Source organism: Gallinula chloropus (genome assembly GCF_964237585.1).
Source record: "Gallinula chloropus genome assembly, chromosome: 16".
Lineage (NCBI taxonomy): Eukaryota > Metazoa > Chordata > Aves > Gruiformes > Rallidae > Gallinula > Gallinula chloropus.
Window position 1 is genome coordinate 16,421,089 of NC_140101.1, and position 14,523 is coordinate 16,435,611.

The 14,523-nt window shown below is 45.2% G+C and overlaps 2 protein-coding genes across 2 annotated transcripts in view; both read left to right on the forward strand.

Moving 5' to 3' along the window:
* Window positions 1-2,920: 2,920 nt before the first annotated feature.
* Window positions 2,921-14,523, forward strand: part of CPNE1 (copine 1) — a 46,489-nt gene continuing 34,886 nt past the window's right edge. Inside the window, exon 1 of the mRNA XM_084271564.1 lies at window positions 2,921-3,008. The gene's annotated coding sequence lies outside the window, so the exon portion shown is untranslated. The remainder of the gene's footprint in view (window positions 3,009-14,523) is intronic.
* RBM12 (RNA binding motif protein 12) lies at window positions 5,657-12,990 on the forward strand. The gene is made up of 2 exons (XM_084271376.1): window positions 5,657-5,720; window positions 10,112-12,990. Exon 2 carries the CDS (start codon window positions 10,134-10,136, stop codon window positions 12,774-12,776), a length of 2,643 nt encoding a protein of 880 aa, XP_084127502.1. The 5' UTR covers window positions 5,657-5,720; window positions 10,112-10,133; the 3' UTR covers window positions 12,777-12,990.

Consider the following 14,523-nt stretch of genomic DNA (forward strand, 5'->3'; position numbering starts at 1 on the left):
TTCAATCTTCTGTCTGCCTGATTGATTGGCTTGCTCTTCTCTATCTCTCTCTCTGGCGTGACTGAAGTCACACCATCGGCTTTCAGGCACAATTGAATGTGTATGTGCTTCGAAATGAGTTTCCCAAAGCTGAGTCCCAAAAAATTGGCCTGAGAGACTTCTTCCCTGCTAAGAACACTTTTGATTAAATTATAGGATGGCAAATACAGTTCTGCACTGGAAGAAAGCCAATGCCAGGTTTTAAAATGGACAAGCTGGCTGCTGGAGAAAGCTGAGTACTCTGGCAGCTGAATGTTCCTCCTGTCTATCCAAAAAGAGTAATAAAAGCTGGTACAAGATTTTCTTAGAAGAAAAGCTCAAACTAATGACAATCAAAGCGATTTTGTGCTGAGTAGATGCAGCAGAACAAGATGTTTAACCTGGTTGTAAAAAGTAACTATACAGGATCCATAAGGCATGAGTAAGAGTGTATCTGTGAGAATTCTTTCTGTTGATGTTTTTCTAAATGATCTAGAGACAGTTCAGCCTTGCAGTAAACACAGTAATCAGAACATGCAGAGTAGTACGAACCATTTACTAAACTGGGTTCACTTACTCAAACCACCTCCTTGTACAGTTGAAGGAATTGGATTAGAGGTGGTGTTTATGGAATGGTATCTCTAAAGTGCTGGAGAAGCAAGAAGCCTGGGATGATTCCAGACAAAACAAAGGTCTAATGGAAGGAGGAAGACATTCTGATTTCACGACTGCCAGAATGGGTGCTGGTTTGCTCTACTTTAAAATCTCCCATGTAATTATTGTTTTCCCCAGTGGTGTACCTAATGTGCCACTCCAGGTTCTGTTTCGGTGGGGGAGGTGGATAAACTGGCACACTCTCAGTACTTTCCTGGAGTCTAATTATGGCAAATCCCATTATTTTTCCTACCACCATTTTTCTTTGCCTGCCTTCTACCACAGGCATGTTACTGGGAGCATATTGCACGCTGTTACCAGTGATCCCTGTCTTAACCTCCTGCCTGCCAGTGTTTTGCTTTCCAGAGACACCTCTCCTCCTGCTATTGATACCCAACTGCATCGTGCTGCCAACTCCTCTTTGGTACCCTTGGCCGCTTGTCATGCTCCTCATACTTCCTCAGGGTTTTGTTCCTTCTCATCCACTCTACAGATTAATGTGCTTCTGTTATTAAGTGTTCTCTCCCCATGAAAATTTGGGTATGGCTGAGAAGAGAGTTGGAGACCTGTGGAAGTAATCTGTGCCACTGGCATCTGTTCCAGACTTGACTTGAGCTGAGTTGTAGCATCGACCAGAGCACCTGAGGTGCAAGGACGTGTGCTAGTCTGCAGCAGCTGTCCAAGGCACCAGGACTTGCTCTCCAGCATGCTTTTGTGGAATCAGTACAGAGTCTAGAGGCCAGCTGAGGATTGTGTGGGTTGGTCTTATTGGCTTGGTTGGATTTTTATTTTTGCTGGTCCACACCACAGCCTTCACAGATCTGTCCACCAGATTGTAATTCAGCAACAAAAAGCGACGTGGTGTCTCAACACATTGTATAAAATCTGACAAGTCTTAGTTTTCTTCTGAGCAGGGATACTCAATCACAGTACTTTGTTATCCTACACCTTCACCCTGCTGCAGAGCGGTGGGTAAGGCCTGAGAATTGCTGCAATGTGAGGCCCTGAGCTGCTGCTCCTGCTGCCCCTGGGTACCTTGGGCACACAGTTCTCCAGGGGGTCCAGCAATCCTGGCTGCAGATACCTCTGGTGATGCCAGCTGGCTGGGCTGAGGGGTGTGTGCTGACAGCTGCCCCTGCCTTGTGCCACACTTATAAAAAGATGAATTATTGGATACTACCTACAGCAATCAAGGAGTGATGTATAAGCAGATGGCACACTTTGCAAGACAAAACTGAGGGGTTAGCTTGACAGAACTGATATGTTTTCAGGGCAGCTGTTATAAATAGCAAACAGAGTACAAAAAATGTAAAACTAGGGATGATAGGGATAAGATAAACAAGCGTGGGCTGTTCATTGGGAGAGGATAAGGGTGGTAAAGGAGGAAGATTTGAACACAGAAAGAGGGTGTACAAGGGGAAACAAATCAGGGTTCTGGTGCTGAGCAGCCCCAAGCCTGAACCCGTTGCCTCAGGACAACACCCCCGTTATATATTTTGGCTGTTTTCTCTTAAGTGGTGGAAAACAACTAAGTTAACTGTATCACTGAGTTTCCAAACGTGCTAGAAAAATGTTAGCACCACAAAGCTATGATCTATTTCCATTTATTTCTTGCAGCAGATCACGTGGGGTGTTTTTTCATTGAAAATAGCTGCTGCAGCAGCAGTGCCTGTGTGCAGTGAGACATGGTGACACGGCCTCTCCAGAGGGGTGTCTAGCGGTTCTTCAGCTTAGGACACCTTGTAACTTGTATTGCATGTGTATTTAGTCAAGCAACTGACAAATACAGCGTTTTTTCAGTCAGAGTAACCTGACATCATTCTGCAACCCAGAGCTAAGCGAGTCAGGAACAGCCACCCTCCTCAGAGTTCTGTGAACGGGCAGTTCCAGGCCTCCTTTTGCGTCCCCGTTTCCTCAGCAAAGCCCCTCGGCTACGCCATCTAATTTCCACTAAATGTGTCGCTGTCATCGCACTGCTGCTCTACCAGAGGCAACTGTACGAGTCTCCTGTCGAGGGCCCGCCCTTCGCTCACGCAGCTCTGGCGCTGCCCCTGACAGGGCTGGACCGGCGGTGCCGCCTCCCTCCCGCCCTAGACGTGAGGCGCCACCCGCCGCGCTGCGCATGCGCTGTGCGCTGTGCTGCGCACGGCCCCGTCCCGGGAGGGGCAGGCGGCAAGAGACCCTGCGCGCCAGTGGGCCCCGCCCCCTCCTCGGCGGCGCCGCATCGAGGCGGCCATTTTGTGGCGCTGCGCGATCGGTGGCGCTGGGCTCGGCGCGGAGCGGGGCCCGGGCCGGTTCGGCTCCGTTCTAACCCTTTTTCCTGTACAGATCCCTCGGTAAGAGCGCGGTGGCGCCCGGGCGGGCCGGGCCGCCTGCCTTGCTCCGCGCTGCGGGCCCGCGGCGCGGCGTGGCGGCGAGGCGAGGCGAGGCGAGGGGAGGGAGGCAGGCCGGGCGCGGCGCGGCTGGCACGCGTCCCCGCGCACAAAGGGCCGGGCCGGGCCGGGCGGCGCCTCCCGCGCTGCGGGCCCGGGGCACCGAGCGGGGCGGCTTCCGCCTGGCCGCGGCCTGGCGCGCTGAGGCCGGGGGGGGGGCCTGTGCCGCCCCCCGCCCGCCTTCCTCCCTCCCTGCCTCTCGCCGCGCCTCCGCCCGCGCCCGGCGGCCCGCGGAGCTGCGCGGGCAGGTGAGTATGTGCGGGCCGAGCGCAGGCGCCGAGAGCCCGGCCGGCGGGGGCGGCCGAGTGACCTTGCGGTGGGGGCCGGGGCCGCGCCCGAGCCGCGCCCGGGCCGCGGGGGTCTCTGGCGGCGGCGGCCGTGGCGGGCTGCGGGTCGCGGCACCCGCGGGAGTTGCGCGCCCGGCGGCGCGGGGTCGTCGTCGTCGTCGCCTCGGCCCCTTGGCGCGGGAGGAAGCGGCGCGGGGCCGGCGGGGCTCGTCCCGGGGGAGCTCGTCCCGGCGCCGGCGGCTGCTCCTCGCCCGGCCCTGGGGGGAACGAAGCGAGGCGAACGCTCCGCACGTAGAAGGGAAGACGGTCCCTGGTGCCTGCGGCGCTGCCCCCGCGCCTCTGCGTTACGCGGTGAACGCCAACGAAGCGGCTGCTCAGTAACGGGCCAGTATTTCATTATTCTCCAATAATAATAAAAAAAAAACCTCTGTAAAAGCGAAAGTAATCCTTCAGTGCTGTAGCGGTCCCAAAAGTACGCGAGGAGCTTGTCCGAGCTTTCTTTAAAAAGAAAACCTTCACGAGCTCTTGGCTCTGGCTCTACTCACTTGTAACCATTTTCCTTACCCACCTGGATCTGTTGGTATTAGGCAGAGAAATCGGCAGGTTGTTTCCATGGCTGGTTTGTGTCCTGTGAATGGTGGTTCTTTATAGCTAGGGTGTTGTGGAGAGGCTCCGTGAAGAACCCAGAGGTGTGTCGGTGTTGTGTGGGAGCACCTGTGTCCCGGTTGATGCTTTCCTGGTTAACTTCTTCTTCTGGTGTATCGGGGTGGTTGGAAAGGATGTCTTTGCCGCCGAGGGTGATGGATGGCTTTCTGTACAGCTGAGAGAATCAGTACTTGTGACCAAAAGTATATGGTGTTCGGTGGAAAAGTTAAACGTAGTACAGTGGAGTTGTTGCACCTTCTCTGAAGAACGCTGCTTGGTTTTGTTTCTGTTGTTACACGTTATAGCGTGTTGTCTTAGCTCCTTGCAAACGTTCAGCTTGTTCTCAGTGTTGTGAAGAGAAACACTTGCAGCACTGTGGTGGTTGTGCTGGAAATGCATCACATGATTTGGGTCTTTCTTCCAAATGGAAATTCCTTGTGCATGAAAGACTTGTCTGTTTCTGAAGCAGGTGTGGTTTTTTGCATGAAACTTTTTCAGGTGTTTAAATTCCTTTCTGCCTTTAAAATACCGTTTGATGCCACTAGATACGAAAGTCTGTAGTTGGATCCTTCTAATGCAGGGTTGCTTGTCTTTCTTAAAGGTGTAACAATAATAAATAGTCTTATTGTCCAAAATGCATTTGTTATTTTAATGTAAGTCTGAAGAGTGTAGTTGTAACTTTCTTGCTTGTGTGCTGTTAATGCCCTGGAAGGTCTGTGAATATCTGTGTTTTAATTCCCTCTGTTAGGGAGTTTGTGGCTGGCTTGGCAGTATGTCTTTCTTGAAGCTGACTTTGATGCTTGTAACTGAAAACAGTTCATTTGGGCCGTGTGAGGAGGAAGCAGTTACTTGGTTTCGGTGTGATTCATTCCTGGATAGGTTTTCAAAGAATCACAATTTTAGTATGAGGTGGCCTACTGAGCAATGAAGGGTTCTCCATAACATACACATGCTGCTGCTTAAAATGTCTGGCTCTCTTACTGAGTTGAAATCCCAGGAAGACATTTTTCCTACAAGGATGAAAAAATGGGCATTTGATCAGGATGTGGATAATGAAATGACAGGGTACAAATGAAAAACACTGTGTCACAGTGAGGGGTTCTCACTGTGTGCTCTGCAGGGGTGACTGCCTGGAGGTGGCTGTGGCATGTCGATTTGTTTTACCAGTTTGTGTGGCTCCTGAAGATTTCTTAACGTGCAGCTGTAGGGAGGTTTTCTGAGGTTGTGTCTTTGTTCAAGTAAGATGATGTGCTGTTGGGGGAAGGAATTGATGGAGTGAGGGTTTGTTAAAGTGTTTTAATTTCAGCTCTCTGCCTTTGAGAGAGTGATTTCTTCAGTTTTTGGCGATGGAAAATTTGAAAGGTTCTTTACATGTTTTCTGCTTCTTTTTATACTCTGTATGGAAATGAAAACTGCAGTGCAATTGCTGAGGAATCATACAGGGATGAGGTATTAGAAAATGCACTCTTATGGTTGTTGTATGTCTCAGTGCCTTGTGGTGGTCGCAGGTTTGAACTTTCTATATATACAGTTCTTTGTGGACTGTTACTGCTGTTGTGTTGCCTGCATTGATTTTTGCCTCCATTTATTCTTTATTGCAGTCTAAAAGTTGGTTTTAATTGGTTGCCCACAGGATTGGCTTGGCTTCTGCTACTTGTTAAGAAAAAAACATCTGTCTTTGCAGGTAAGAGCCTTTGAATTGCAGACTTCTTTATATCCATATTGAGTATATCTTAAGAAATATTTGAAGTTTTTGGAATCTGAATTGGTTTTGGAACTCTTGGGTCAAATAATCTATAGCTAGTCGCTTTACTGTGACTCCCTCTGGTGATTGGGGTCCTGACAATATTGTTCCTGTCAACAGAATTTTCTGCCAAAGTAAAGTTTAGCTGTTTCATCAGCACGTGGTAGACCGGAACATTCTCCCAGTGATTTTGCACTGCTGGAAAATGGAGCTGCTTTGTTGCAGGCTACAGGTCTGCATGTTTCCAACTCTCCAAGTTTAGAAGAGTGCAGTAATTGATTCTGGTTAGGTTTTGCAGCATTTAAAGGGCTCAGAGATAACAATCTTATTCTAGCCGGATGGTTTTAGCCTTAAAAAAAAAAAAGGCAAAACTATAGTCTGTAGTTTTAGCTTTTGCTAGACAGCCAGCTTGGATACTTAACTCCTCCTGCAGTAGCAGTGCTCTAGTTGGTAGTCTTTGTCCAAGAATTGCAGATCTGCTCTGTGTGTGTGTACTGCGTGGGTCTTGTACTTCAATACTCCCCAGGGACTATGTTGAAACTCTTAAACTTTTCTTGATTTGAAAGATGCATGCATCTTCAAAGGCTGGTCTGATGTGTTGATCAGTTTATGCATAAGCCCCAAATTCTGCTTATTTTACTGACTAGCACATAGATGGAAGAAGTAGTGTTGTAATCCTGTACACCATGTACAGTGTAACATCAGTGTTTGTGAAGACACTACTCCTAAGACATGTACAGGTACTGTTAAGACTCACCAGATGAGTTGAACCAGTTGGATTCTCAAAAGCCCTTTGCTTTCCTTTTTGATCTTGGCTTGCTTATGGGGATGGCTTGTCTGTAGTACAACCCCAGGATTTTGTGCTTCTGGTCTCCAAAAATGCACTGAACATGGAAAATTAAACACGCACCCCCCCCCCCCCCCCTTTCTTCCTTAAAGGAAGTTCTGTGGGGGGAGCAGCCAGGCTGCAACACCTGTACCAGCCCAGCTAAAAGCCTTCCCTGCACACTTAGCATGTAGCTGTTCTGTGCCTGAAACTAACGTGGCCTCTGTATGCTCATCTTGACCAGGGAACAGTGACATACTTCAGCAGGCTTTGCTTTTTCATTGTTGGAAAATTTGAGTGGGTTACTGTCTCATGAGTGCAGTTTGGAAAAAAATGGGCTTGCCAAGAGCTTGGAAATGAGAAATTTGGCCCTTTTGGTCCTGGTGGTTTTTCTTTAAGTCACAGAAGCAAAACTAATACCTTGTTAAAGCACAAAAATGCTGGGAAAGTCAAAGCAGTTACGTTTTGAAGCAACCAATTTATCTTTTTGCTAAAACTGTTTAATGGAGTTAAGTCCTTGAAATTAATTTCATTCACACAATGGTGTTAGTGCTTGCTATTAAGCAAGAGCTGGCTTAGTATCATGCATGGAATTAACTGCACTGAAGTCATTGTAGCTGGCTCTTCTAGCAACTTCATGCCTAAGGAGCCATTTGGCTTTGGGTTTTTTTTTTTATCTATGGTGATTTAATGGACCTAAATAGAGTATTTAGTAACAAAACTTCAAGATACCTCTCAGTATTTATAATGAAGTTTTGAATTTAGTCCAAGCCTGGAATGCTTGCATTATCCCAGAAGTTATGCAAATATTCAAATACTTGAACTCTTCAGAATTCTTTGTGTCTTCTGGGCTAGATTAATTGTATTGGTAATAAAGGCAGTTATCTGATGATCTAAATGATCAGATGTGAGCAGAAGACCTTCCCAAGTTGCCTTTGTTCAGCTAATGGCCATATCAAATTGTCATCCTTTTGCATTAGTAAGGAAATAAGTGATCTTCCACTTAATAACATTTCAGATGTATAACTTGATGTATAAAAAATTCTGAAACTAATTTCTTTGTATAACAGATAATAGAGAAAATGCAAACCTCCTGGCGAGATTTGCTGTTGTTAGTTTGTTTTTCAGAGCGTAAGTGCAAAAGTGGGGATGTTTTTATACCACTGCCTTGCCTCAGGATGGTCTAATTCCAAAGCAATAATGTAGCAATGTTTGGTTTTACAATCCCCTTTGGTACTGCTTCCTGAAAGGAGGCAGAGTTTTAGCTACCTTTCATTTCAGAGATTGTAATCAATGTTAGGCAAACTTCAAACAAAACGACAGAATCATTGAGAAGTACTGCTGTTTGAAAGCAGTGCAGAAGGTCTGACATGCTTTCTTAGATGTGTGTGTAGTGTAGATAGTTCTCATTTGGACCTGGTTGTGTTTTTTCTGCATGAACCAGTTAATTTGCTGCTGGAAAATGACTGAGTAATGAACTGTATTCTCAAGTTCAGTGTGTCACTGCAAGAGATAAATGCAAGGTGTTGCTTTTGTTGCTGCAGAGATGGGAAAGTTACTTAAATCCCTGAGCCTTAGTATGTATTCCCCTTTGTGTTGCTGCCATGCCTTGGTGGAGCAGGAGTTTTCTAAGTGGTGTGTACTGCTGGAGTTCCAGACCTTCTTGTGCTCATCTGAAAAGTGACAGTCTCTCAAGAGTGTAGGTGTAGTGAGGAGCTGGACTTGACCTTGGAGCGGCTAGAGCAGCAGGGCTGGCTTTGTGAGTGGGCTTGTTTGCTGTTTCCTTGAAGGAGAAAGGTCCTCTGCTCTCCTAGTGTTAACTGGATGTGGGCCAGTGTCCTTTCATAGCCCAGTACATTGCTTGAGTTCAGGAGTGCAGGGAAGGGCAACAAAACAAAGTGCTGAAGCACCTGTTTGAGTAGCCTTGACTTTGAATCACACAAACAAAAGAATTGCTGTTTGGGTTGTCTGTCCCCGTCTTCCCCCCTGTCCCTTCTCCCCCCTACACAGAACAACTGTTACACTTGTGTTCATTAAGTGCTGAATTCAGCCTTACCCAACTCGTTAAATTGTTGGATAATCGCTTTCCCTGGTAGTTCAGGACTCATTCAAGGTGTGTCTGCTTGAAAGTGATTAAAAGACCTGAACAGGCAAATGCAAGTGACTTAGATTTGAGTATGCTGGGATACAGTACTCAGCTGAATGAAATGTTGGCTTGTGATTACTGATGGTAGTTGGGCCATGGCCTTTGTATGTGGCCAAAAGTCCTCGGTGGCATACTGCCTCCTGGTGTTGTGTTGTATCATCTGGTTCATCCTTGATTTCTAACCTGTAGTTAACAACATTTGTATGTGACTGATGGGAGCTGTAGAGGTCTTCTGTACAGGTACTAAACTGGCTTGTACTTAGGAAGTCAAGAAGTTTCAGATTTGAAGTGGCTGAGGTGAAACAGGGTGCTACTGCAGACTATTCAGGACGTGAGGCTGACTTCTGTGCTAGTATTAATATAAGCCTTTCAGTCTTTACTGAAGGTTTGTCAAGAATAAGTGAGAATTACCTAGTTTCCTTTTTTATCTTGAACTTCTCATGTGACCTCAGGCTCTTCTGTAGCATGTGTACAAGGTATCTGTCAAGATCTACCTGTTCAGAATTGAGCTTAAACTTCCACTGGCCTCAGCTGCAGAGGTGAAAGTTATTTATTTATGCCTGAGATGGAAGGTGTAATATTAGAACATCTGCAGCTGTTTAAAACCTGTACCTTGTTTTTGTATGTTGTACAGGCCAAATATCTAAATAAGATATGCATAGATGCTAAATGTAGTTCAGATGTGGTCTGTATAGTCGCCAAATGTCTGGGACTGGTCTTGTGGTTAGCTTCATGGTCACCTAGAGCTCTTGCCTTTGCTGGTGGAAAAACAGCACATCAGTATAACCTGGGTCATCCCTGTCAGATTGCCACTGAGTGTCAGCATTGATGATAGTTCGTAACCCACCCACTGTTATGTTCCTAGTCACCTTTGCCAGGAAGGAGATACAATCCCTTCCCAAATGAGACAACTGTTTATTTCCTATAGGTGTGCAGAGTTTTTCACAGTCACTTTGCCAGGTATAGTGGATACCATATCAGTGTGTGGTAAATTAATTTTGTTTGCTTGGCTAAAATGCTCATTTTTGCTTATGTTCCATTGACTATTCAACTACTGATACCATAGTTGTGATTTCTGCTGTTCCTTAGTTTGTGAGTTTTTGTTGTGTTTGTTTTAGTTTAACAGTTATTTTGGAATTTCTAGAGCAAAATGTATACTAAATCTGTTGGTAAATGTTTAATACTTCAATGTGTATGAAGTAAACAAATGTGAATAAGGAACTTGGAATATAAACGTGCTTAATCTTTGCAAGATGTTGCTAGGTGTATGTAATCAAATATAGTAGATGGTGTCTGTAGGTAATTGCATGGTGTCACAAACAGTAGTCTGACATAGCCGTTGCCTTTTCTCATCTGCAGGTGTGTGTTGTTTCAGCGCAGCATGGCTGTGGTCATCCGCTTGCAAGGTCTCCCGATTGTGGCGGGGACCATGGACATTCGCCACTTCTTCTCTGGATTGACCATTCCCGATGGGGGCGTGCATATTGTAGGGGGTGAACTGGGTGAGGCTTTCATCGTTTTTGCCACTGATGAAGATGCAAGGCTTGGTATGATGCGCACAGGTGGTACAATCAAAGGGTCAAAAGTAACGCTGTTGTTGAGCAGTAAAACTGAAATGCAGAACATGATAGAACTCAGTCGTAGACGTTTCGAAACTGCCAATCTAGATATGCCACCAGCAAATGCTAGCAGGTCAGGACCACCACCTAGTTCTGGAATGAGTGGAAGGGTTAACTTACCTACTACTGTACCTAACTTTAATAATCCTTCTCCTAGTGTAGTAACTGCTGCTACTACTGGACATGAAAGCAATAAAAACATATCTACATTTTCTACTGCCAGTATGGGGACTGCACCTCCAAATCTTGGGAATACCTTTGGTAGCCCAACATTTAGCTCAACTATACCTAGCACAGCATCCCCAATGAACACAGTACCTCCTCCACCAATCCCTCCTATGCCAGCTATGCCATCTTTGCCACCAATGCCTTCTATTCCCCCAATACCTGTTCCGCCTCCCGTACCCACACTGCCTCCCGTTCCTCCAGTTCCTCCAATACCCCCGGTCCCTCCTGTACCCCCAATGACACCTATGCCTCCCATATCAGGAATGCCGCCTATGAATCCTCCACCCGTAGCACCTTTACCCACTGGAATGAATGGGTCTGGAGCAGCAGTGAATATGAACAGCGGCTTGAATCCATTGTTTATTGGTCCCATGAATCCTGTAAATCCTATCCAGATGAATTCTCAAAGTAGCGTCAAACCAATTCCAATCAATCCAGACGATTTGTATGTCAGTGTTCATGGAATGCCCTTTTCTGCAACAGAATCTGATGTGAAAGACTTTTTCCTTGGGCTCCGTGTGGATGCAGTCCATATGCTGAAGGATCATGTAGGTCGAAATAATGGAAATGGACTAGTTAAGTTTTTTTCTCCTCAAGATACCTTTGAAGCACTGAAGCGAAACAGAATGCTGATGATTCAGCGCTATGTTGAAGTTAGTCCTGCAACTGAGAGACAGTGGGTGGCTGCTGGAGGCCACATCACTTTCAAGCAAACCATGGGTCCCTCTGGGCAGTCACACCCTCCTCCGCCCCAGGCTCATGCTAGGGCCAAATCTCCTGGTGTGCAGAAAAGGTCACGCTCAAGATCTCCCCATGAGCAGGGTTTCTGTGTTTATTTGAAAGGTCTTCCCTTTGAATCGGAGAACAAACATGTGATAGATTTTTTTAAAAAGCTGGATATAGTTGAAGACAGCATTTATATAGCTTATGGACCGAACGGGAAGGCGATCGGAGAGGGTTTTGTCGAGTTCAGGAATGAAGCTGATTACAAAGCAGCTTTATGTCATCATAAGCAGTACATAGGGAACCGCTTTATTCAGGTTCATCCGATTACTAAAAAGGCAATGTTAGAAAAAATAGATCTGATTCGTAAAAGGTTGCAGAACTTCAGCTATGACCAGAGAGAAATCCTCATGAATGCTGAGGGAGAACCAGGCCCACCCAAACTCTGTGCGCATATATCGAATATCCCATACAACATAACAAAGATGGAAATCCTCCAGTTTCTGGAGGGCCTCGCGGTAGAAGAAAACTCTATACAAATTCTCCTTGATAATAATGGACAGGGTTTAGGACAAGCACTGGTTCAGTTTAAAGCTGAAGATGATGCTCGTAAGGCAGAGCGTTTGCACCGTAAAAAACTGAATGGAAGAGATGTTATTTTGCGTTTGATAACTGTAGAAGAAATGAGAGATATTGAGAGAAACCCACCCTCTCAAGGGAAAAAAATACTGAAAATACCAATACAAGGAAATGCAGCTGTGCCAGGAGCGCAGGGCGCTGGTGGGGATGAGCATGCTTTCTTGGGTGGAAATTCTAAAGATGCAAACAATGGTCCTCCATTTAATTTCCCTGGTAACTTTAGTGGGTCTGGCACGTTCGGTCCCCCTCTACCACCACCTGGAATAGGTGGCTTTCCTGATTCTAGACCAGGAATACCTACAGTTGCAACTAGCGGTTTACCTGGTGCGGGTATTGAGGTCCCAGGTTTTGCAGGTGGTCCTGGTAATTTGAGTGGACCGGCGGGTTTTGCAGGGGGTCCTCAGAGTTTTGGTAATGGTCCTGGCAACTTAAGTGGACCCCCAGCCTTTGGAGCTGGTCCTCCAGGAATTGCTAGCGGTCTTGGACATTTAAGCGGACCTCCAGGGTTTGGACCTGGACCAGCAAATATACATATTAGTGGACCCCCAGGTTTTGGAACAGGGTCTGGGAAGCCAGGACCAACTGTCATTAAAGTGCAAAATATGCCCTTTACTGTTTCAGTAGATGAAATTTTGGATTTCTTTTATGGTTACCAAGTGATCCCTGGTTCAGTGTGCTTAAAATACAATGAAAAAGGCATGCCCACTGGAGAAGCCATGGTTGCATTCGAGTCTCGTGATGAAGCTATGGCAGCTGTTGTTGATTTAAATGACAGGCCTATAGGCTCCAGAAAAGTAAAACTTGTTTTAGGGTAGCTGTTGATATAAAGTAGATGTAGAATAGATACTCATAGTGCTGTGATAAATGCATCCGGATTGGTTTTTATAGTATTTCCAGGATAGAACCTGTGGATTGTTTAAATTGTCAAACAGATTGGCGGTGATATGACAGAGCACTGGGTAAGCCATTACACAAGAAGCACTGCAAGGATGGATGCGCAGTGGATGTTCCCGTACAAACGCGTGGAGAAGCTAGAGAGATTCTTACTCACCGTAGAAATTGGGTAACTGTACTGGACACAGTGCTTAGCAAGGAGTTTAGATTGGTTTTACGTAGTTTCAGGTAAGGGAAATAGATGAAGTCAGCGAAGCTCTTCAGTGGGTGCTCTTGCAAGCCATTGTAAAATAGATAGCTATTTCTAGGTTTGGTTAAAAGCTGGCTGAATTTGCTTTGTTTACAGGTCAAAGCTTTGTTTAAAGTTCTGATTTTCCTCTGCAAACGAATGACTTCTCAGTGTACACAGATGAATTGTTTTGTGTATGTATCTTTATTTTTCCAAGATTCTCACTGTATGAACAGTTGAATTATGCCCATTGCTGATGTGTCTACCAAACTAATTCCTATAAGTATGAACAGAATCATTCTGTAAAATTCAAGCTGTTCTTTGTGGAATAACCTTTAGTTATTTATATATTGCAATTATAACTGTGCCGAATAAGACTTTTGCCACAAGTATAGCTAACCTCAAACATCATACGAGTTTTATAGTACACTTACAAAACACTTGCAGTAGAAGTAACAACTTGAAAATTGTTCATTATTGTTTAAGTAGCTTGATTTGTTAGGATTACATGAATTGGTTGGGATAGGATCTTTTGACATTAGTTGGATATTGATGTTGTATTTCTGTTGTGTCTCTTGAGCTCCTTACATAGTCTCTGCTAAGAGAACCAAAGTGGTGATTATTAGTAGAAGATTGGAGTCCAGCTAAAGTTTTAAATTAGTTTACATATGGAAGAGACTTTTATCTTCAGCAACTCTGTTGTGAATTACTGCTATGGGTGAATTCAGAGATAAAATTTATTTTTCTCCAAAACTTGAAAATACTGAGTTTACTATATATTTTTGCAATAAAGTTGTGCTGTTGTATGCAAAGTCTGTAAAGAGCTGCCATTTTCTTTGCTGTGCAGTAAAACATTCCATGGAGAAACAGAGAATTGGAAAGGAAATAATCACACAAGTGACACGTAGAAATTCTTTTTTGGTTCATCCTTGCTTGACTTATGATAAATTTTAAGACTTGGACGTTTGCCTGAAAAATCCTGCTATTCCCTGCAAATCATTGTACTTAAACATAGTAAATGTTAAACTTTTGTTTTCTGGACAAAGAAAAACAGTGCCTTTTGGTGTTGCATATCATGGAACACTGAAGTGTATGGTCAGGCAAAATTGTGAGGTGCAAGTGGCAACAGTTTTATTCACGTGGTGTGTAGGAGAGCTTGGAAACCTGTGCGGTGCTGCGTTCCCAGAGGATCTCACAGTACAGGAATGTGTGGAAGGAACTGTGTAAAGGTGAACTTCAATAAAGAGGTGGTCGCATTACACAGATGGTTCTGTAATTCATTAGCATAATTTTCTTTTGACAGATTATTAGGTGGTCCCAACTTTGCAAAAGTCATGTGATTTGTATATACTGTTTAAACTTAAGCCTCCTGTTAATAAAACTGTCTGTCTGAAGCTTCATGTTATGCGTTTCAACACTCTTTGGGAGTAATGTTTCAA